The sequence below is a fragment of the Aristolochia californica genome, unplaced genomic scaffold, assembly GCF_029961685.1.
Source record: "Aristolochia californica isolate CCGP_79_NKW_82.1479 unplaced genomic scaffold, dmAriCali1.0.hap1 SCAF_12, whole genome shotgun sequence".
In the NCBI taxonomy this organism is placed as follows: Eukaryota; Viridiplantae; Streptophyta; class Magnoliopsida; order Piperales; family Aristolochiaceae; genus Aristolochia; species Aristolochia californica.
The window spans coordinates 19138868-19163329 of NW_027181793.1; the positions used below are offsets into that span (position 1 = coordinate 19138868).

At 38.4% G+C, this 24462-nt stretch overlaps 1 protein-coding gene across 1 annotated transcript; it reads left to right on the top strand.

The window, feature by feature from the left end:
- Nucleotides 1-7075: 7075 nt before the first annotated feature.
- LOC137946644 (pyruvate kinase 2, cytosolic-like) lies at nucleotides 7076-23365 on the top strand. The gene is made up of 14 exons (XM_068792971.1): nucleotides 7076-7080; nucleotides 7138-7192; nucleotides 7284-7361; nucleotides 7443-7574; nucleotides 7935-8015; nucleotides 9115-9183; nucleotides 9273-9362; nucleotides 21208-21352; nucleotides 21492-21580; nucleotides 22182-22274; nucleotides 22368-22435; nucleotides 22534-22633; nucleotides 22749-22805; nucleotides 22998-23365. Exons 1-14 carry the CDS (start codon nucleotides 7076-7078, stop codon nucleotides 23148-23150), a joined length of 1215 nt encoding a protein of 404 aa, XP_068649072.1. The 3' UTR covers nucleotides 23151-23365.
- Nucleotides 23366-24462: the final 1097 nt, after the last annotated feature.

The following is a 24462-nucleotide window of genomic DNA, read 5'->3' on the forward strand; positions in this document are numbered from 1 at the left end:
TTTGCTTGTTGGGCCCATTTTACACTTTGTTGAGTTTGTACCTTATTTATGTTGTCCACTTCTCAGATGTGTGTGTAAGTTTTAGATGTGAGGGGGAGTGTTAGTGAGTATAGTCTCACATCCATAAATATTAAGAAAAATTATTAGTTTATTAGGTTGAGCAATATGCCTCCAAAGTGGCTAGTCATTTTGGGATGATCAGACTCAATCTTTACACATTTGGCATCATCCTAGCTCCTATTTCCGATGTGATGAGGTTCTTTTGAGTGGACTTCAAAGTTGCTCACTAGTGCACCGTGCTTGACCTTACCAGATTTCATTGTCTTGTTTAAACTAGATTGTGATGTATCTCAGGTAGGAATTGAAGTTTTCCTCAGTGAAAAGTCATGACCTGTAGGCTTTTTAGTGCTAAGTTGAGTGAAGCTACAATTAACTATTTTATCTATGATATTGAGTTTTATGCTATTGTTAAGGCTTTGATGTTTTGGAAGCATTAGTTATTATGCAAGGAGTTTTTGCATTGAATTATGATCAAGAGGCATTAAAGCACATAAGCGGCCAACAAAAGATTTATCCAAGACATGTCAAGTGGGTAAATTATCTCCAAGAATTCACATTTGTTCTTAGACATACATCAGGCAAACTAAACATGGTGGCCAAAGCATTGAGTAGAAGGTATGCACATCTATATTCTAGGTGAGTTGACGTGTTCATATTTGAGATGATTTGAAAGCAACTAGTAGAAGATGATCATTTTAAAAAGATCCTAGATGGAATATTCAAGGGTAAAATTGACAAACATATGCAAGAATTTGCTTTTGAAGTTGGTGATGAAGTTTTGGTTTAGCTTTTTAACGAATAATATCTTGGCGGTGAATATCATTAATTGGAACAAAAAAAAGGGCCTTGTAAGATACTTGCAAGAATAATTGATGATGCTTATGAGATGGACCTATCTATTGACTTGTAGACTAGTAATGTCTTTATTGTAAACATCTTCTTTCTTACTATGGGGAACATGAGTAATGACTCAAGGGCAAGTTCTTTCAAGAAGAGGAGAATGATGCAATATATCATAATGTGGAAGAGTTAGATGAAAGATACTTGTGGGCACGAGATCACCCTAAAATCATGTGTTTAAAAATTTCTTGTCAAACAAGTGAAATCAGATTTATTATATTCTAATTGGAGTTTGAGTCCTCGAATGAGATAGAAAAGAAGTTGTCTTTAGTTGAATTTTTATGTCAATCAAAGGGCTTCATATGTAACACAAAATAATCTTTTGTCTATTAATGAAGTTTTGTTTTTTTATGCTTTGTTGGATAACCTTATCTTGATGTGTGATAAAATCAACTCAAGGATATTTTGGTCATTTCACATGATCGAACATCTATCTTGTTCAGCATGTTTGATTTAGTCTATGTACAATTTTTCATATTCATAAGAAGAGTAGAATGGGAGTTATAAGGGAATAAGTGATTTTTTATGTAAAGAGGGGTATTTTTGTAATTTTTCATATAAAGCTAATAAAGCTCATTCAGAGCTTCTGCCTCCTTTTCTCTTCTCCCTCTCTCTCTCCTCCTCTTCTCTCTCTCTTTCTCTCTCTCTAAGTTTCACACTTTTTACATGGTATTAGAGTCGTGATTGTTGTTGGGAGTGCATCTTAGCCAGTAAAACCCCTTCTTTTATCTAGATAACTTCACAAGAACGGGGTTTTTCAAATCTCCTAAGTGATTGGTTGGTAAAAATTCAATTTTCTCATTTTTCTTTTGCCATAACCCTAGGTTACTGGTTCAATAATCCTTTGAAGGATTATCCATGCTTTTATTTCCCTAAAAAGGGTTCTTTTTGAGTGATCTTGGGATGTGCATCAACTATCCCTAGACCAGTGCTTGCGTCATCAATTCTTATGCTGATGTCAGCCCTAATCGATATTCTTGAAAGATTTTCTATCTAATTGCTATATGGTGTTGATTTGAGTGCATACTAGTTGCACACATGTCATTCCTACCCTAACCCTAACTTTAACGAAGTGGGGCCTAGATCATTGAAATTTGCGATGGTGCTTGGGAATTGAAATCATATTTTTTAGTGATTCTATACTTATTCTATGGCTGATTTGGGTGAATTTTATGTACCATCCAGAGAGGTGGGTGGATTTGATGGTGAAGATGTTGTGTTTATGACTATTGAAAAGTTGACTGGACCGAACTATCTCAATTGGGCAAGATCAGTGAAAATGTTCTTGAAGGGTAGAAGGAGGACAAAGTATATTTGAGACTAAGGGTGGGCACAAGATGGGTTAGGGATGGGTTTCCCAAAACCCGAACCTGATCCCCAAACCCCCAAAAAAAACCAGAACAGGGTTGGGAAACCAACCCCGTCCCCGCTGCCTCAACGCAGCTCATTTAGAGCTTCCGCTTCCTTTTGTCTTCTCCTCTCTCTCTCTCTCTCTCTCTCTCTCTCTCTCTCTCTCTCTCTCTCTCTCTCTCTAAGTTTCACACTTTTTACATGATGGTTTTTCTCTATATATTATTTTTTCTTAATGGTTGCAAAACCTTTACTGTTTGTCCTTCAAATTTTACGGATCAAACTTGAATTCAGAGGTAGTTTTCTAAGTAGTTGCTGAAATTTTAGTTACCTACACTCCCGAGGAAGCTTTCAATTATTATCTGTTTTTTTTTTTTTTTTTTTGAAATGATGCTGATTTTTATTAAGACAAAAGTTCAAAAGAGCAATTTACAAAGGAGGGAAGCCTTCCCAAACAATGAAAGATTGCTGGGAAGTTCTGAATTTTGCCAATTTATCAGCCAAAGAGTTGGCTGATCTAAGAATGAGATTCCAATTACAATGAGCAGAAGATACAATGTCAACAATACTATCAGTGATGGGCTAGTGGCGCCAAGGGGGGAAGCTGTCTTTGGAACACCAACTAATAACCATCTTCGAGTTGCCTTCAATAATTAACTTGCCATGGAGACGGATCCCTGAAGATTTGGAGGCCGAACAACAGATCACTAACTTCAGCAGTATTAGAATCGACAATGCCCACAGGACTAACATAAGAAAGAATAGGGTCTCCATTGTGATCTCTGAACACACCACCTACTCTAGCCGGCTCAGGACATCCAATAGCACTACCATCAAAATTCAGCTTAATGCAGTCGCAACGAGAAGGATCCCAGATGGCCATACTCGGAGTTCTGCTGGGGTCAGATATATGAGCGATCAAATTCCAATTTTCCTGAAGGGAAACCCCCGATAGAGTGGCAAAATCCTTCCTTGTATCAAGCCAACTCGAGATGAGGCCAACGCCATGCGAAACCATGATGTCCGGGGTGCTTGCTTTGGAGTTGAATCTTCGGTTGTTCCGCTTGAGCCAAATGCACCATGGAACATGCGCAAGACAGGCCAAAAGTATTAACTTGCCCAGCCGAGGAAGGAGAATCCTTCGAACCATCTCAAAGGTCCTAAAGAGGTCCTGATGTACCCCCACTTGGAGCCCAATTTTCTGAAAAATCTTCATCCAAACTTGCCACGAAAATCCATAGTGTCAGAGGACATGCTAGACTGTCTCTTCACACTCACCGCAAAGGGGACAAAAAAGATCAGGGGCGGTGAAACCTCTTCTATGAAGGTTGTCCGAAGTAAGAATTTGTTCTCTGATGGCCGACTACACGAAAAATTTGATTTTGCTTGGCACAGAGAGTTTCCAAGCCAAATTCGCCTTGTGCTCATGAATACTGTAGTCTTGCTTTCTGATATGAGAGTAAGCAGAAGTAACTGTGAATTGGCCATTATTGTTGGTCTTCCAAATCAGCTTATCAACTGAGTGCTCCCAGATAATAGTACTACTGAGTCTGGTAAGAAGAGAGAAAAAAGCCAACGATTCCTCATCATTTAATCCACGACTGATCACTCCATGAATTAGCCACAGAGCAAGAGAGGTCACTAGCCACCCTATGCAGCCTCGGGAAGTCCTCTGAGAGGGATTGGGGCTACACCATTCATCCGACTAGAAGAGAATGGTCCTTCCATTTCCCATTGAAAAGAGGTCACATATCTGAATATTAGAAGGAGCTTGAAAATTGATTTCCATATCGGGGAAAGGAGGCGAGCAACGCCACCCTTTCTCCACCAGGCACCCGAAAACTGAAGGTAGAATTTCACCATATTCCTCCATACACTGTTATGCTTATTGTTGAAATTCCAAATCCATTTGAGCATAAGAGCTTTGTTCATTTCTCTTGTAGGCCGGATATCCAATCCTCCCCTATTATGAGGCATACAAATATCCTTCCAACTAACCAAATGGTATCTGAAGGTGTCTTCTGGACCTCTCCATAGAAATTGCCGACGGATGACATCAATTTTGGAGCAAATGGAGGCCGAACAGTGCATGAATGATAACATATAATTTGGCAGCCCAACCAGACAAGACTTGAGGAGAGTGAGACGCCCCGCTGTTGATAAGAGTTTACCCCTCCAAGTGGCTAACCTCTTTTCAAATTTCTCAATGAGGGGGGACCATGGTGACGCTGAAGGCCGAGAATCGAAAAGTGGGAGCCCAAGATATGTAGCTGGCATATTTCCCACAGAGCATCCCAAGTAGTCCGCCATATCCCGAAGCCCAGCTGGATCAATGTGGTAGCCAAGAAGAGTGGTTTTTTCCCAGTTTATGTTCTAACCGGAAGCCAATTCAAATAATCCTAGAACGACACACAATTTTCTGATCTGATCCATAGTACCAGCCCTGAAGCAAATAGTATCATCCGTAAACTGGAGAATCGGAATATCAAAGGCTGTGCAATCTGTTGTGGGAAGGAGCCATCCCATGTTCTTGGCCGAGTAGATCAAGGAGGATAGATATTCTGCTACCACGTTGAAGAGCAAGGGCGAGAGGGGGTCTACCTGTTTGATTCCCTTGGTTCCCTTAAAAAACCCACAAACTGTTCCGTTGAGAAGGACGAAGTAGCTTGCAGAGGAGATGCAACTTTGGATCTAGAAGCCCTATTTTTCCCTGAATCACATCTTCCCTAGGAGGTGTCCAGAAACTTCCAGTTAACTCTGTCAAATGCCTTTCCGAAGTCAATCTTGAGGATGAATCTGGGGATGCCTTTTCAATTATTATCCGTTAAATGTAAACTATTGTACTGCATCAGGTGTTTGTCTTTGCAATCTTTTTTGTTAAATTGGCTCCAAGGCCCTATCCCAAAATGACTAGCCAACTTAGGAAACCTCTTTACCAACTAATAAACTCAAGATCTTTGTACTCACTAATCTATGTGGGACTATTCCTTAACACTCCCCCTCACGTGTAGACCCTCTTTTTGTGACTCTACAAGTGGATAATTTAGGAGTAGGCAGTTTAGGTGTAGGCCTTCTTTTGTGGCTCTACAAGTGGATAGTTTTAGGTGTAGGCCCTTTTTTGTGGCTCTACAAGTAGATAGTTTAGGTGTAGGCCCACATATGAGTACCTGCTATGATACCATGTTAAATTGGGTCCAAGGCCCTATCCCAAAATGACTAGCCAACTTAGGAAACCTCTTTACCAATTAATAAACTCAAGATCTTTGTACTCACTAATCTATGTGGGACTATTCCTTAACATTTTTAATGCGAAATGAGCATTTGTTTGTATAAACCTCATTTTCATTTCCTTTTTGTGGTACGTGTGTTTTACATGTTGATGTTCACTTCCTCTTTCCTGCCTTATTCGATTATTTAATTTCTCAATTATATGGTGGCTTCCTTTAGGAAAGGAGAAAATCTCTAGAGAAACACGGTGAAATTGGAATGAAAATAATTGTAGGACATTCTAAAGCAAGTCCAAATCAGTTAATTGAGGAGATTATCCATCTAGGCCTCTTGTTGATTTCATGGCTACCCAATTGTGCTAATCATTCGAAGTGGAACGAAAATTCTTCTGTTTCTGCGATCTCCCATTTTACTCCTTCAGAGCCTTGTCATATGATAAGCAAGAGCTAAAATATGATGGTGGTTCATGCTTGACGGATTTCAAGGAAGTCATCTAGCATCACATTGGGTGCATTTCCTTGGCTTCATGGTGTTTTGTACTCTATGAAGATTGAATTTGTTGGAATTTCCTGGTCTATTCCAAAATTACTAGCCAAAGTTACAAAGTCTTTTCCTAATTAATAAATTGAGGGTCATTTAAAACATAATCATTTTAATGCATTCGATATGCTAACAACCTCTCTTGTCAACCCACCTTAGTCATAGAGTATAGGTAATATAAGTCTAGGATTGTTTGCTCCAATTTTTTTTAAACTTTGCTCCATGGTTTAAGTCACTAGAAATTAAATCCAGAATACCCTTTTTAGTGGAAGGTGATTCCAAAGTGGGCATTGGCTGGTGTGAGCATGTTGAATATTTTTTTATGATAGCTTCAGTTTTGTGGAAAGACTTCCGACATTGCTTGATCTCTTTCTATCTGCAGTTTACCGGACCAACATTCCACTCTTTGTTAATCAAACTATGGATGATTTACTGGGAGATAAAGTGGATCTTCATGATCTCTTTTTTATAAAAAAATTATTAAAGGTTTATTTTTCCATTTGTTGTATCTTTGGCACACAGAATTGTCGCTCTTCTTTGTTCTCTTTTTCCTCCTTCAATTGCTAGGAATAGTTTCACATGAATCAAAGATTAGAAAGTCTTGTGCTTATTAGTTTGAAAGAGGCCTTCTAACTTAGCTAGTCATTTTGGGATGGAGTTTGACCCAACTTTGTTATGGTATTAGTGGATATTTGGCTGTTGGCCTCCACCTGGACCTGTTCAAGTGTAGCCACAAAGAGGCCCACACATGAGGGGGAGTATGTAAAAAATTCCCACACGGGTCGAAGATGAGAAAGATTTTGTTCTTATTAGATGGCAAACGATCTCCTAACTTGGTTAGGTATTTTGGGGTGGACTGGACCCAACATTTATCATCAATAAATTACCTCAAGGTTGAAAAAAAGAAATATTGTGACCTTCAGGCTTCATGTTTGAGAAAAATAACTTTTAAACATCTGTTTATCATATGTTTAGTATGTGTGGTTTATTTGAGATAATGAGGTTTCCCTTGTTATAATTTCTTGTTAATCACTTTTCTGTTTGTTGGTGGGTTTATAGTGTCACAGGCTATGTTTTAGAAACAATACCCGTTCTTTGTTTTCCATTAAAAAAGGTCTTTTAGGCATTATGAGAATTGCAGCATCAACAATGCTTTTCCTGAGTTTCTGTTGATGTTGTTTTACATTTCCCCTGTTGTACTTTAGGCAGTTAAACAAGGAGACACTATCTTTCTTGGCCAACATCTTTTCACAGGAAGTGAAACGACCTCAGTATGGCTTGAGGTAGGTGATGTACTTTATTTATTTATTTGAGCCCAGAGAAAATTTTCAGGATGTTAATCGCAGTTCTTACCTTTTCTAAAGGTAGTGGACACAAATGGGTCAGATGTTATTTGTCTGGTGAAGAACACAGCGACACTTGAAGGTTTCATTTTCATGATGCATGTATCCCAAGTCGACATCAGTTTGCCCACTTTGAGTGAAACTGACAAGAAGGTAGTCTTATGTAATCTTATGATCACATCTTCTCCTATGTGCTGTTGTTTTCTCAAATTTGATACTGATCATGAAAATCACAGGGAAGCAGTGCTTTGTTTGATAGTTCTCTTGTTAAGGGTATCTACTCTTTTTAGAAATTGAAATTCTTACAGATCTATGCTTCTTTTTTCTTGTAACCATACCCTCTCTCTCTCTCTCTCTCTCTGATAAATCATTTAAAATGAGAAGAAAACTTTCTGATAGTTTGTAACAATAAGTCTTTATTTGCTTGAAAACATCAGGCCCCGCATTAAACTGTTGTGATTGACTGCATCAGGCACTAACCTGCTCTTGTGTCCTTTTCCTGTTCTTTAAAAGGTGATTTCATCATGGGGTTCTCGTAACAAGGTTGATTTTATTTCCCTATCTTATACACGCCATGCAGAGGATGTATGTGAGGTGATGTTCTGTATCCAAGTAGCTTGTTTTTGCTTTAAATTCTATCTTTATTTTCATGGAGAAGAAATTTGATGGCTAAAAACGGTGACTTCAAGGCTCTTGAAGCCTATAAATCTTCAGAGCCGTTCAGTTGTCCTACTTTGAATTCTGAAGTTTAAAAGGGACTGGCCAAGACAGTCAGCTTTTAGTTCATAAATCAGCTGCCTAAATGTTGGGTCTTTATCAACAATTTTTTGCCATAGCTGATGGTATGCTGATTTTGTCGATAGAGAAGTTATTCAAAATGTGGGGTTCAACTAGCTCTCTTTTCTTTAATGGCTGAATGTGGTGTGAGTCCATGTATCGCACACTAGGTATTTCTACTATTTTTCTTATTCAATCTATGAAATTAAGTCCAAGGATGTCTTTGTTTGTTAGTCAAACCTTAGTTTGTTTTCCCCCATTTGAGCGCCGATAGTATTGTTTCCTTTTATATGGTTCCTTATATTTTTGTTCTCTTTCTCTGTCTGTCTGCAAAATATTATTTATTCCTAAAGAAGCTCAGTTTATGTGTGGATTGACTCTAAGGCCTGTGAAATTTTGTGCTACTTTAAAATTATAAAGGTAGCTTTGGATGGGTCTTTTCACTTGTTTATGTTCTTTTCAATTGTTTTGTGTTCTTTGATACAACTCTACTTGAGATACTTATCCTCCTCTAATCACCAGATTCTATCTGTAGCTCGTGTTAGGGGTTCAGCAACTTATGTAGTAAAAATTCTTTTTAGCATATAGGCCAGTCTTCTTGTGTGCAGTGAGATGGACTTGCACCAGTGGCAAATAGAAACATAAAGAGTGTAGGAACACATGTCTTTTCTTTGCCAAAGAAGCACAGAAAACCACATGAAGCATTTCAAAATCATTTCAGAAATGTCACGAACCATAATGCAAATGAAATATTAGTCTATGAAATGTAATGCTTTGTGGGTTTTTCAGTTAAAGAATTTATATGTTGCTTAAATCCTTCTTGACAGTCATTTGATGTCTAAAAATACAGTTTGCCACCCTGAATCACTAAATTTGCATTTTCTGGGCTGATTTAAATATTAATTTCAATGTGCAGCTAAGGGATTTCCTTAAAACACACAATCTTGAGGAAACACAGATCTTTGCAAAAGTTGAGAATGTGGAGGTATACAAAATGTAATGAACAGAAAGTTGATGATGTCCTTCATGTGTTCTGTGGCGTTTAGATCATCATACTTTGTGGTGGTATAACAGGGCTTGAAGCATTTTGATGAAATTCTTCAAGAAGCAGATGGTATTATCCTTTGTCGTGGGAATTTGGGAATTGACCTCCCTCCTGAAAAGGTAAGCAGTCGTCACTTTTAAGTATTCCTATAAAGTAAAATTTAATGATCTGTGTTCAATAGTGTATTAGGCCTTTTTTGCAATGGCTAAATGAGGGCTTCTAGCTGAGGTCTAGGATACAAATCTCACCAGGGGATTAGGATGTTATGTATGAGTGTGATTCACATCTAAAAAAAGAAACAGAAAAGAAAGAAAACAAATCATGTTCATTTGCTAAAACATGAAAAGTAAGGACCATTAGCAAGACCAATTACTTGGTACCAGTTCAGAATCAGTGTGAGAAAGAATCTGATGGAATACATGATACCAAATAGAAACTTGTGGAAGCTTTTGATTTATATGGCCAATGTCAGCAAGGTCGCGAACAGAAAACTTTTGGGGGCATCAACACACCAATGTTTTATATTTTTTTGAAAAGTTTTAGTCAGAAATTTTGATATTGTAAATATGTATCATATCATAGGTGAAAGGTTCATTTTTACCTCTTTCTTGCCACTTTTGGTACAAAAATTGTTTGTCTTTCCTTCATTTCTTTTTTTTTTATGATATTCTTATCCTTTAAATAAAAAAAAGGAAAAAAATGCTTATCGAGTTCCCTTGTGAGTTGTCGGCTCCTTGTTTTGTTGGCTGCAATCTAGGATGATTTATTCACTTTAAGTGAAAGATGGGTATGTTGTAAAAATGGATTAAGATTGAATTCCTGGAGAGAAATTAGAAGAAATGAGGAGAAGAGAGAAAGTTTGTGGCATGAAAAGAGAAGAGAGGGTTTGGGTTTGACCCCTCATATCTCATAAACATAAGTAACAATTAGTTACATTGACTAAATTGCCCTCACCAATAACAGCCCCTTAGCTTCCTGTTTACGTAAATATAATACTACCCTTGACAGTATAAACTACTATCATCAAACTCTAACACGATAGCATTGAGTAGAACAATTACTGTTGATATCAGAACTCCATGGATTTAGTTCATGGAGAAAAAGGGAGGGGCACCCATTGGGAGAAAACAGGAAGAAGAAGAGGTTATGGACTTATTATCATAACCCTCCTCCTAAGCTCAATTTATATATTAATCAAACTACAACATTACAATAATACCCCTGGAACTTAACCTAATTACATCAATGCTCTCTATGAGATGACTCTTTATTTACCATCCTGTTATCATTGTATGGGCCTGTGGGCCTTCTCCTTGGTCTGTTGAGCCCATCTTCTATATCTCTTGGATGTGTGGGCCAATCTTCCAACACACTTAGATATGTGGGCCTTCCTTGGTCGTGTGGGCTTGGGCCCATCTTCCAACACTCCCCCTCAAGTTGGGGTGAGAGAACATCATGCACGGTGTATAAGATCTTCTCGTATAAAATGACAGTCCTCCATATCTTCCAACACTCCCCCTCACGCTGGTGGTCTCTTCTAGGAGGCCCAACTGGCATAAGATAAGTGAGAGTAAAATCACTCCAAGCTATAGGACATTGCTCCATACTCCAGTCATAACTCATGTTGGATGTAGGACACACTCCTATCTTCTGTAGGTAATGGGTCTATACGCAGTGCTCAGAAGTGTAATAAAACTCCTCCATCACCGTTTCCCTCTATAGGACACCAACTCTCAAATGGTAGGAGTAATAAATACCAATTAAGGGGGGTAATGGGTAATTACCCAGAAGATAATATTCTGGGGCCACCTTGGCTTTCTTCATTATCATAATAGCCGATACTGATAAAAATCAGTAATTGAGAAGTCCTTCTTCAATAATAATGTCTCATCCAAAGAGACACAATAGCAACAGCTAAAATGGGCCTGGGCCCATTAACACGTACCGAATAATAAAAATCCTTATAAAAGGACCCATGAAATAATCCGATGCGAGTATCTGCACCAAATAATATGTTGACCAAGGAATATACCGCCAATACTTCAAAATAATAATCCAGCCGAAGAAAAAGGGACCAAGTCGAGTCGAGTCGAGTCAGATATCACCAATATAGCCGAGTCGCAGAAGGAATCGGCATAGAACTTGGGATCCAGACCCGTATACCGAAGAAAGAAAAAGTGGACCGAGTGAAGTTGACCTGGTCCAAGTTGGTCCGAATTGACTCGGTCATGAACAAAACCAGTAAGTAGCCTCGGGTTGCTGGGTTAACTAGGCCCGGTCCGGGTTGAGCTAAATCGCCGCCTGATTAAACCAAGTTTCCTAACTTAGGAAAATTTAATTAAAAAACAGTGTCATTGTCTTTGGTAGCAATCATGACATCTTCGTCCTCCCGCGGCAACCAAGCAGAGAGATTGGAACATATATCCGAGGAGCCAGAGAACTTTCCGAAATAAGAAACATCATCAGGAATCAAGCAGAACATGATGTCATGAACACGATAACCCAACAACGTCGAAGGTATGATTTTGACGACGTCGGCAACTTCAGTGCTGGTTGGAAATTACGGAATACAGAGCAAGTTCCAACTAGTCAGAGACTTCCCAAAATAAACCAGCCGGTGGTCTGAAACAAGGAGATTACTTTCCAGTCGGGAAAAAAGAATTCTTCGAAATCTACTGTTAACCAGCAGAGGCCTGTGATGGCAAGATGACTAAGCGGAGTTTGGGGTCGTCGTCCCCGGCAACAGCAACAGAGCTGTCGATGAACAAAAACAGTGTCGTTGCCTTTTAGTGTGACGCTGACTTCCGAACAGATTCGTGATCTTTCCGAACAGGGGAATATCACATGTTTTTGGAAACTAAGATCAACCCAAGATATTGGAAACAGTTATAGATTGTATGGATCTCTAGATAAATCTTTGAAGATAATCTTGTTGGCAAATTAATCAATCCAGTCTCTGAATTACGGGAAATCAGCAGCCTCTGAATCAAAGATCCTGGATAAGCAGCAGCAGAAGAGTTTTTGGAAAAAAACAGCTCTCTGTAAATGGCAATGGAGCACCTGTTTCTGCAGCGGAGAAAATAAATCAGCGAAGAACAATTGTTCCTCCTTTTTTGAAATAAATTAATCTTCCGTAATAAGAGGATAAGAGCCAGTGACAGAATTTCCGAAATCAGATTATTTCTACGGCTGGAAGATTTCCTGGTTCGCTAGAAGATAATAAGCAGCAGCGAAATTTTTTCTGGATGCTGGTTGATTGCTGGAGGGGAGCTTTGCAAAAAATGGGAACGAAAAGTTGCTAGAAACTTGCTCGGATACGTTTTCCAGCAATATTCTTCAAGTAGATTATCTTCGTATTATCGCCATTGTCCTTTTCTCTGTAGAAGACGCCAGAGAGATGGTGAAGTGTTTGTTCCAGAGAAAGAAATAAAATACAGCAACTCAAACAAGGGATGGCGAGTTTGTAGTAGTAAGGATTTACGACTTCCCAGAATAATATCCAAAACTCTTCTCGTGGGTATTTTTTTCTTTGCATGACTTCATCAAGTCGACGAGCACTTTTCCTTGTTTAGTGCACCAGCCCTTGAGCTGGACCAGATTCTAGTGGTAGAGTCGAGTTGTCGGTGATGAATCGTCGGTTCAGGCGAGGAAAGTGATGAAAGTGCATCGATGAGGAGTCTCGGGGCTGGAAAAAAACAGCTTCAAATCAAAACATTGCGATTCATCATAGACCATTCAAAGGGCTTCGAGTTGCACGGTTTGGTTGCTACAACAGTCAGCGATAAAGATGAGGCGCCATAAAAAAATCCGTCTTCCTCGAATCATTAGAATGATCCACTGGTTACTGCCGTCCACGTTGCCAGGAAACAGAAGAAAATGAGCAATAATATAAAAAACGAAGTCCCAATAACTATGAAAAAAAGAATATGACAAAGAAAAAAAAAAAAGGGTTATGGACTCGTAGCTAAAAAACATAGCTACGAGTCCTAAAAATCATTGCTTTGATACCATGTTGATTTTTATGGCTATGGATTTAGTTCATGGAGAAAAAGAGAGAGACACCCATTGGGAGAAAATAGGATGAAGAAGAGGTTATGGACTTATTATCCTAACCCTCCCGCTAAGCTCAGTTTATAGATTAATCTAACTATAATATTACAATAATGCCCCTAGAACTTAACCTAATTACATCAATGCCATCTCTATGAGATGACTCTTTATTTACCATTCTGCCATCATTGTATGGACCTATGGACCTTCTTTGGTCTTATGGGCTTGGGTCAATCTTCCAACACTTGGATATGTGGGCCTTCCTTGGTCGTGTGGGTTTGGGCCCATCTTCCAACATTACCACTATTCCCCTGTACAACATAATGACCAAGTACTCCTGATAAAGAAAACAAATATCACAAATACTCTCCCCTCCAGCTGAAGCATTTATAATCAAACAATCCCAACTTGTTATAAAGCACATTGAGTTATTTCTTGTTTAAAGCTTTTGTCAAGAAGTCTCCAACTTGGTCTGCATCATATGCTTAAGGAGTTGTGATCTTTCTACTCATGGCTGTATTTCTAATAAAATGACAATCCAGTTCAATAAGCTTGATCCTCTTGTAGAGTAAAAATGGTTGTCTAATTATCAGACCTCATTATCATGGGCTTATCAAATGTGAATCCAAAGTCCAACACTAAAGGCTTAATCCACATTAATTCACATGTTGTTCACTCTACGGCCCTATACTCACCCTTTACACTCAATCTAGCTGCCATTGTCTGTATCTTACTTTGCCATGTGACTAAATTTTCTCCCATAAAATTATAGTAACAATTAGTTGACATCTCGCTAACTTTGTTACTTGTATATGAAAAATCCATGATGTCAAGATGATCATGAGGTTTATTTAACAACCCTTTATTTGGTGCACCTTCATATACCCAATATTCCATGAACAACATCCTGATGGATTTTTCTCTGATTCTGCGTAAGTTGACTACATAAGAAATGTCCTTATGTTACTCTGGCATAGATCAACATGCCACAAGCTTCCCATTGAGTTTTGTCTTTCAGAGTGAGAGTAATCATCTTGGAAATCCACATTGGCTTCCATATGAGTCTCTTTTGTGCCAAGTCAGCTTGTCTCAAACAACAAATCGATCATGTACATTCTTTCAGACAATAAAATTTCAGCCTTATTTCTAGAAACTTTGATCCTGAGAAAATACTTCCAATGTCCCAGGTCCTTGCTTTGAGAATGTTGCTTCAGATATGCCTTAATGTTCTCAAGTACTGACAAGTCACTACTAAAAAAAACAATATTGTCAACATAAACAATTAATACAACTTCAATATCGTGCTTGAGGACACAAACTGAAGAATCTGTCACCTCATTTAAATGCCAAAACTATCACTGCCTTAAAAACCTTATAAAACCAAACACTCTAATCTTGTTTTAAACTATATATTACCCTCTGTAACCTACAAACTTTATCACCCCCTGAGCAATAAATCTTGGAATCTGTGTCACCTCTTCAACAGCATCTACATATAGAAAAACACTTTGCATCAAGTTGATGCAAGGTCTAACCCTTATAGTTATAGAATTCAATATGTACACTAAACTCTACTTGCAACAAGTGAGAAAGTTTCAAAGTGATCTACACCATAAGTTTGGGTACAACCTATGCATCTAACTTGGCCACCTTTTAATAGATCCATCTAGATGATATGTAACTGTGAATACCCCGAGACATCCAACTACGGCACCTGTTAGGGCTTTTGTGTCTCTTGAATAGAGCAAGGCATGCTAACTAGAAGAGGAAGAGTAGTAGAATGTCAAATCAGCAGAAATATAAACCTTACGAGTAGGATATAAAACATTTGTATCCCTTTTGAACTCAAGAATATCCCAAAAATACACACATAAAAAATCTAGGTGACACTCTATCTATAGATTTGACAAAAATGATGTACAAATATCCATCAGCTCGACTTCGAGCACATTTCAGCTGAAGACGCTACTGATCTTGAAAAACCATTTTCCTCAGAAGAAATTGAACGGGCTGTCCTTGACCTTCTTAAAGATAAAGCCCCCGGACCAGATGGCTTTAATGGTGAATTTTATCACTGTTTTTGGGACCTGTTAAAAAATGATCTTTGTGCCCTCGTTCACAATTTTCACCAAGTGGGAATAACTCACTCTGGAATCGGCGCATCTTTTATTGCACTTATTCCTAAAAAAACTAATTCGGAGTTACCCAAAGATTTTCGCCCTATTAGCCTCACTTCCAGTTCATATAAAATTATTGGGCGTCTATTGGCTAATCGGCTGAAAGCAATCCTTTACAAGGTAATTAATCCTTGTCAAAGTGCTTTTATCCGAAACAGAAACATCATGGACTCTTCTCTAACAGCTCATGAACTCCTTGATTCTTTTAAAAAATCTTCCCTTCCAAGGTTTGTTTTGAAAATTGATTTTGAGAAAGCTTTTGATCGGGTTGATTGGAAACTGGTGGACTATCTTTTTGACCCTATGGGTTTTGGCACAAGATGGAAATTCTGGATGAGGAGCTGTATTTCCTCTCCTTATTCTGTCTTGGTAAAGGGAAAACCTCGAGGTTATTTCAAAGCTTCTAGGGGGATAAGACAAGGCGACCCCCTATCTCCATTTATTTTTACTCTTGTTGGAAACCTTACCTCTATGATCCGGTTTGCCAAATGTTCGGGTTGGCTAAGTCTTGTTTTTTCTGATCCAAACCAAGACGTTCCCATTCTACAGTATGCTGATGACTCTATCTTTTTTGGAGAAGGGTCCATGAGACAAATTAAACACATGAAAGCAATTTTGAACATCTTTGAATTGACCTCGGGTCAAAAGATTAGCTGCGAAAAAACATCAATTTTTGGATTTAATATTGAAGCCTCTATTCTCAACTCAATGGCGAACTATCTGGGTTGTAAGGTAGCGTCCGTTCCGAGCACATATCTGGGCTTACCTTTGACTCCACTCCTGCCTACTAAAAACTCCTGGTTTCCGGTTGTTGAGCGGCTTGAGAAGCGTTTGGCTTCTTGGAAAGGGAAATTTTTATCTTATCAAATCTTGCCTTCATGGTATCCCATTTTATTTTTTATCTTTATACCATTGTCCAACATCTATTCGGGATAGAATTGAATTTTTGAAAAGAAGATTCCTATGGGATGGGCCAAATGGGGAAAAAAAGTTTAATCTTGTAAAATGGGTAGATGTTTGTAAACCACTTGTAATGGGAGGCCTCGGGATTCGGGACATTGCTACCACAAACAAGGCTCTGCTCTTAAAGTGGATTTGGAAGTTCAACATGCAACCCAATCTGCTGTGGCGCCGAATGGTTGCAATAAAATCCGGAATAGACAATGGCTGGTGGACGGACGGGGAAAGATTTTACAAGTTATCCCCTATTTGGAAGAAAATTGCCAAACTCTTACCTACCTTCAAATCTGCCGTCAAATGCTACATTGGGAGCGGTATAGATACTCTATTCTGGACGGATTGGTGGATAGGGTCAAGTTGTTTAAAGGAAAGTCATCAACGTTTATATCAACTGTCAAGATCTCGTAGCACAATGGTTTCTGACCATTGGCAGTCTTCGGGCGGCTGGAATCTTCATCTCAGGCGAGCGTTGAATGACTCTGAAGCTGTTGAAGCCACTTGCCTAGTCAACTTGCTCTTTGATGTGACTTTAAAAAGCTCTACCGATACACTCATCTGGATGCTGAACAAATAAGGTATGTTCTCTACAGCTTCTGCGTACCATCATATGCTTTCGTATCCGCCTCCCCACGCAGAACATCCTGCTGCCTTTGGTCGCTCCCGATTCCTCCTCGAGTTAAGTTCTTCATCTGGACGGTATGTCATAAGAAAATCTTAACTTCTGACGCTTTGCAAAGACGTGACACTAATATTCCTAATCCAGAATGCCCATTTTGCAACACATCCCCTGAAACAGCAGATCACACGCTTCTACATTGCGAATATGCTCATAAGATTTGGACCGAATTAATGGACAAAATCGGTTTATTATATTGCCCATCGCAAGATTTACATAACACTATCTTAACTTTGGTTAGCTCGCATCTTCCAAAGTTGGGGAAAATTTTGATCTCTTGCTGTGTTGGGCACATTACGTGGAATTTATGGAAAGAAAGAAACAATCGTAAATTCAATCAGAAAGCTTTCCCTCGAAATATTCTTTGTGAGCAGATCATCGGTCAAGTTAGCTCTTGGGTTCTCCTTCGCAAAGAATTCTGTAACTTAAAAGCGACAAACATGCGTGAAAATTGGTGAAATGTTGTGGGTATGTCTGTTCCATCGAAGGCCCCTGTAATGGTTGAATGGTCCAAACCTCCTCTTGGACATTTTAAACTAAATTTTGATGGAAGTGCTCTCGGGTGTCCGGGGCCAGCTGGGTTTGGTGGAGTAATTCACGATGATCAAGCGAATCTTCTCTTCACATATGCGGGTCCAATTAGAGTATCTGACTCTACTTGCGCGGAATTGCATGGGCTGTTCAACGGACTGAAACTTTTCAAGCAAAAAAAGGAGGGTGCTCTCTTGGTTGAAGGGGATTCTCAAGTCATTATTAACTGGTGCTCGAAGCCATCAAAACCTCCTTGGCGTCATTGGGAGCTTTTTGATGAAATTTGTAAGTTCATTTCTGTTTTACAATGCACTTGGAAACATGTTCCAAGATCTGCTAATCACTTAGCCGATGCTTAAGCGAAAAAAGGCGTTACCCTCCAACATCTTGTTGTGGAGGAAATGTCTTTTTAGCTTCAAGGTATGTAATTTTTTTCTTCTGTAATACGTTCACACCTCTTCTAAAAAAAAAAAAAAAAGTACACCCAAACAAATAAGATGGCAAAAAAAAAGAAAAGAATATTTGCATTCAAAACCTGAGTAGGAATTTTATTCTACAACACAGGCAGACATGCAATTAATCAAGTTTTTAATTTTTTGAATGGTAATGCAATTAATTAACAAGCAGGCAAGACACATCTCCCTAAGAGAGTACAGGCAATAGTGAGAAGGTTTATATTCTTTCTTCCAGTTAGTCCATTCTATTGTGGGGAGATGATATGATTGTGAAAAATTGAAGAGGAAGTTCTGCCTTGCTGTGCAGCTTGTAGGGTTTTCTATACAGTCCTTCAAACCTAATGAAAAAGACAACTTTACCCCTACAATTTAAGCGCTCCCTTATATCCCTCTTTCCATCAGTCCAATTGACTCTATTGCCCCTTCCCTAGCTTACAATAATAGTATTCCTCTAAGAAAAATGTAAATAAACCTCTACAAAGCACTTATTAATGACATAAAAGACTGAAGGCGTATCAGGATAAAGCTCAAGAAATTTGATGTAGAAGATCATATAATGAATAGAAATAATAATAAAAAATTACTCTTATTCTCAAGCCCATTGTTTGATGTTTACACAGAAATATTGAAGCCAGTTGAATCTTTATTTCATTATAAAAGGGTTTGAACACATCGAGAACTTATGATCTGTCTTTCAACAAGTAAATCCAAGTAACTATACTGCAACCATTAGCAAAAGACACAACATTTGAAAAGAGATTGACTTGGTACTCGACATGGACTAGAGGCATCTGTATGATCTAGAGGAAAGTGAGTAGAACACCTGTTACTGACTTGAAGAGGAAAGGTTGTTCAGTGATAATTCCCTCCCTGTCAGGCTCTACATCTAAAGCTAACATAGATCTTAGGGAAGGAAATAATTGGTGGAGACTTACTAAGGATGGATGACCAAGCCAAAGGTGTCATTCATATGAAGACACAGATGGCTGTAATGCTTGAGATCTCCAGCCAATCACGCCATTTAGATAATACAAGTTGTTCTTCTCATGCCCTCTACCAATCATCTTCTTCTTCTAAAAGTCCTGACAGACACACATATAGAAGGATAGAAAGTGACTGTACAATTCAAAGCTTAGGTAATTGACTCATTGATAACAAACTATGGGAGACTTTGGTGTATATGAAACAAAAGAAACATAGGAGTACATCATAAACCAACCTGTACCGCTATGGGAGACTTTGGTGTATATGAAACAAAAGAAAAATAGGAGTAACTCAACCATCCTTTACTGCACATGAGACTCAGCCCACCTGCCAAAGTAATAGATCCAGAGGATGTAGTTTTACAGATAGAACAGAAAAAAATGAGGGTTACCTATCATGTGGGCTGCGACACCTAATTCAATGACCCATTTTTTTATGAAGAGATGAAAAACAGAAATACTTGGATGAGACAAAGTGGCACTAGCTGAGGAAGAAGTAGACTGCAAATTACTGTGCAAATTGTAACAACTTCTCAAGGTTATCCTTAGAACTTGGCATCACATCAAATTTAGTCCCACCAGCAGATGTGTTTCCACCTTCATGCATAGCCTGATTGGCCCATGTAGGTTTAGCAAATTTGTCCCTACACCAATAAGAAAAGTAATTAGTAATGCCATGATGAACATACTTCCTATCTCCTTGACTACAACTGCGACCTTCCCTCTCTCAGCCTTTGCCTCTTTAACCACCCCTTCAGCTTTTGATAGCCTGTGTGAAATTTGTGTTTAAGACAGGTATTTGTTTCGTTACCAGGGTTAGTAACTGATGTAACTGCAGGTTAAACTCTTAAACACCCTAACACAAAGATTCTCCATGTAAAGTTCATCTATACTAGCCAACACCTAGGCGTGCATAGATCATACAATGGGCCAAGAGGCTGAAGGAGGGGCGTCTTTCACTCTCTGTTTGTCTCTGAGCTTACTGCTCATCCATAGTGAACGGGTGATAGAAACTAATCTCCTGCCACATGGCACCTATCTCACTAATAAAATCTGTGACATACTTGTCTGAAAAATATCCTATAGAGATTCCTCTCCCAAGAGAATCTCTTCTATAAATTATTCTGCACATATTGAGCAATGGTTCAACACTAATTATTAATGAAGATCTAATTTGCCAAACAAGGAGTCTCTCTCCAATCTATCGTTGTTTTGGGAGACCCCCTGTTTTGGCTCTCACTCTTTCATTCTAGCTTTGCTTGTTAAAAAAATGAATAATTCTGATCATAAAGTGGCCATGACATTACCAGAAAATTTTCACATCTCCAATGCTTGGGTAGAGGAGATGGAAATGCTGCACTGATGAAGTGAAGCCTTTCCTTTGCACCGAAAAAGATTTTTCTTCTGTTCTAGCCCACAGTAGAATTCTTTCCATTCAATTGACTGTAGTAATCTGAGCACTAGCAGGCTACAACTTCTCTAGGAGCTGCCATAACTTCTGTAGAGGAATTAACTAACCACTATGAGACTTGAGCCCCCAAAATCCAGCAAAATACACTATTAATCAGCAATCAGAATCAAACAATAACTTGCATAAGTATGGATTTCACTCTTATTCACACCAGAGAAATACCACAATGTTAAAACCAGCACTTAAGGCATATCTAACAGTACCATGACATTATAATTGTACTTCAGACAGCAGCAGCTATCGACAACTAGCAGAAAACAGCAATAGCAAATTGTAAACCAGAAAAAAAGTCTGTGAAGGTACAATTTGGGAGCAGGAATGGACAGCAGATACAAATCAACCCAATATGAAGCTCCATGACTAAATTGCTCCCCCCCAAACCCCTAAGCCAATTAGTAGCAGTCTCTTAACTACAGTTTCAGTAAATATAACACTACCCTTGACAAAATAAACTATTACCTCTGAACTGTAATGCAGTAGTAGTCAGTGGAATAATTACAACTATAACCTTGGACACCATAATGACAAAAATACCCCTGATGAACAAAAAGACCATCATGTCAGAATAATGGCCTTTGCCATTCTACAGTTAGCTGATACTGAACATTTTCTAGATTTTCATGAATTTTGCACATACTAATGCATGCTCTCTCTCTATCAGGTTTTCTTGTTTCAGAAATATGCCATACACAAGTGCAATTTGGCTGGAAAGCCTGCCATAATCACTCGAGTAGTTGATAGCATGACCAACAACCTGCGCCCAACTCGTGCAGAGGCAACTGATGTAGCAAATGCAGTCTTGGATGGTTGGTGTAATCTTAAGATGCTGACAATAGAGTGTTATTCCTTAAAAGAACAATAAAGTCTTAGTTATCCTTGTACATATTATTGCATGTATTTTCAATTAATTATAACCGTGAACTGCATCTTTAATACCCCCTGCAGGAACCGATGGTATCTTATTAGGTGCAGAGACGCTACGGGGTCTCTATCCTGTAGAAACAATAAAAACTGTGGGTCGAATATGTGCTGAAGTAAGGCTCTGCATTTTTACCTCTCTATAATACATGCTTGTTGGTTTCTACAGTGAATGAACTTCGGTCTTGACATCACAATTTTGTGAGTCATTCGACTGGCTTGACATCTCTGCTGCCACTTAGGGGGTGTTAAATGTTGGTAATGTACCATAAATTGGTAACTGTATTGATTTGTCAATGAGACCACCTAAAGTGGTGCAAAATTGTAATTACATAAATAAGCAATCAAATCTGGCCATCTTTTAAAACATAGTGCAGGTGCCAAAATGATAATTTTTATGCTATAAGATTTCTAAAGCATTCGTCTTGGGAGTATGCTTTTGAAGAGTTTTTCCATGTTAGCATGTGTGAATAAAATGAAGCGTGGACTCCTCATCTTAGAGTGAGTTGAATTGATCAATTTAATTAGAGTAGGACCATTATTTTCACTTGAAAATGGAGGGCTTTTCCTTCTTTTTGTTTGTGGCATTTGTGTTTCTTAAGAGTTCTTCTATCTGTTCTTTTCAATGCTTTTAGAAGATGACAACCGTGACCTTAAAAAGAATTATGAAATTATTAGTATTGATCTCGAGGATACTGAGTGCTTCTGTATCTTTAGGCTGAAGCTGTTTACAACCAGTCTATTAATTTCAAGAGAATTGCCCACCATGCTGAGCCCATGTCACATGCCGAGTCAGTTGCTTCATCTGCGGTAGTATTTCATCTCGTCCCTTGTTGTGATTATCAATAATCAGATGGACACTAAGAGCATAATGGTTTTGTTTGCTTTTCATTCTTTGCAAAGGTGGGAGCAGCATATAGAGTCAAAGCATCAGTAATTGTTGCATTCACTTCCACAGGAAGAGCTGCAAGGTATCTTTCTATGACCACTTCTAGATCCAGATTTTCATGTATAATAAGAAATGATGAAATTTTTCCGGTCACTCAAGTCAATAAGGTTCATATACCAGGTTGGTTGCTAAATATAGACCTATGATTCCTGTTCTGGCTGTTGTGATCCCACATCTTAAAGGAAATTCCTTGAAATGGAGCTTTGCTGGTATATCACAGGTAACCTCTTTGTAGGCCAAAAAAACTATGGGGAAATTGAAAGACTGGATGCCTTTCTCATTTCTGTAGTGATAATCACAAGATAAGTAAAATTTGATGGACATATGTGATGCAGGCTAGGCATTGTCTTGCAGTGAGAGGACTGTGGCCTATTCTGGCAAGTCATGATCAGGTAAGATCAAGAATCTCTCAGCCATGCATGGATTCCGTCATAGGACTTGTGAGATGATCAACTTGTGTTGACTCGATAAGAAATCACAAAAAATTAACTGCTGTCCCCAAGTTAAACATCTCTGGTTTTACCTCCAACAACAGAGTTAGATAGTGCGTGGGACTCGTTTAATGCTCTTAATTTATATCCCAGGTTGGTTTGGAAGGCCCGAGCGAGGAGTCTAGCCTTGCACTTGCCTTGAGTCATGGCAAGATGGTTGGTTTACTGAAGCCTAATGATCGAGTGGTTGTCTTCCAAAAGATAGGTGATTCGGCCGTATTCAAGGTCATTGAGGTTTGTGATTGAAGATATGAATGGGCGTGCAGGAAGCCTGTGTTTCCATATTTTTTCTTTTGGCCATCTCTTCTTATCATTTACTGAAAGCATAACCTCAACTGCGCCATTCATCTGTCTTGCTTTTGTTTTATGTCTGTCCTCTGTGAGGCTTCTAATCAGGTGAACCACCTATATCTGGTCACAAAGAGAATGACAACAACCCATTCTTTTTCTGCTTCTCTTTCCATCAAGAGTAGCTGGAATCTTCACAAACTGCAGTTTGCTGGTATTTCTGACATCGGCAGACAGGAGTAGAAGTGAAATAATTGATGTGTCTGTCATTGCCCTTGTTAAGTTCATCCCAAAACTAACTAGAATTTACCAAGGAAACAGTTGAAGAGACTCTCTCAAGTTTTGATTCTTTACACTAGATTTCCTTAAAAGACGGTCTTGGCTGATGCCGCTCACGATCTGTTTCATGAAAACGTTAAACAGAACTTTCTTTTATCAGCAAGGTCCCAACCCTGTCAGACATCGGTGAAAAGCAGAGAAAACGAGAGTGGCAGATGAAAGGAGAGATCTCATGTTTAATGTGATCCTCTTGTGATGAGAGGTGGTGCTTGAGTGCGCGACTGATTGCTGGGTGGAGCTTTCTGGTCCTGTCCCAGCCCAAAAAAAAAAAAAAATCTGAATTCGCAAGAAGCGAAGAAAGTGAAAGAACAGCATTTTAAAGCAGGTATGATATCTCTTCTTCATGTCGGCTTCTGGGCTTGCAGATACCTTTTCACGTTCCTCTGCCATCACCATTCATCAACTGTTGGAACGCGTAAAATTCTGTACGTTTTAAAATGACTGGATACCCACCTAAATAATCATTTACATGTCTTACGACACCAAAACTCGAGAGTTACCGGTAATTCATTTATACTCGTTCAAGTGAGTGATACAAGGAAAGTGAATTCATTTTATGAGACCAATTAATTCACTTTTATTCGTCATTTCACTTCGTGTTGATACTAACCTAATTTAGATGGATTTTAAAAAAAATATTTATATTATTTTATTAATAAAATACTTTATTTATTTATTTATTATTTCATGACTTTTAATATTATGATAATTTACTAATTTAAGAGCAATAATTAAGATATTATAAAAATAAGAATTTGATCAAGTATACAGAGTAATTTTATTTTTATTTTAATAATTAATTAAATTAATGTTTTTATTTTACTTTGTAATTATTGTATTAATTTATACTAAATAAAAATCTATCTTATTTTATTAATAAAATATCCTATTTATTTATTTGTTATATTCATAACTTTTAATAGTATATTAA

Excerpts from the sequence above, each read along its gene's own strand:
- LOC137946644 (XM_068792971.1), top strand. Across the intron at positions 7,193-7,283 it reads TTTGTTTTCCATTAAAAAAG|GCAGTTAAACAAGGAGACAC; the intron begins GTCTTTTAGGCA and ends GTTGTACTTTAG. Across the intron at positions 22,275-22,367 it reads AGTCAGTTGCTTCATCTGCG|GTGGGAGCAGCATATAGAGT; the intron begins GTAGTATTTCAT and ends TTCTTTGCAAAG.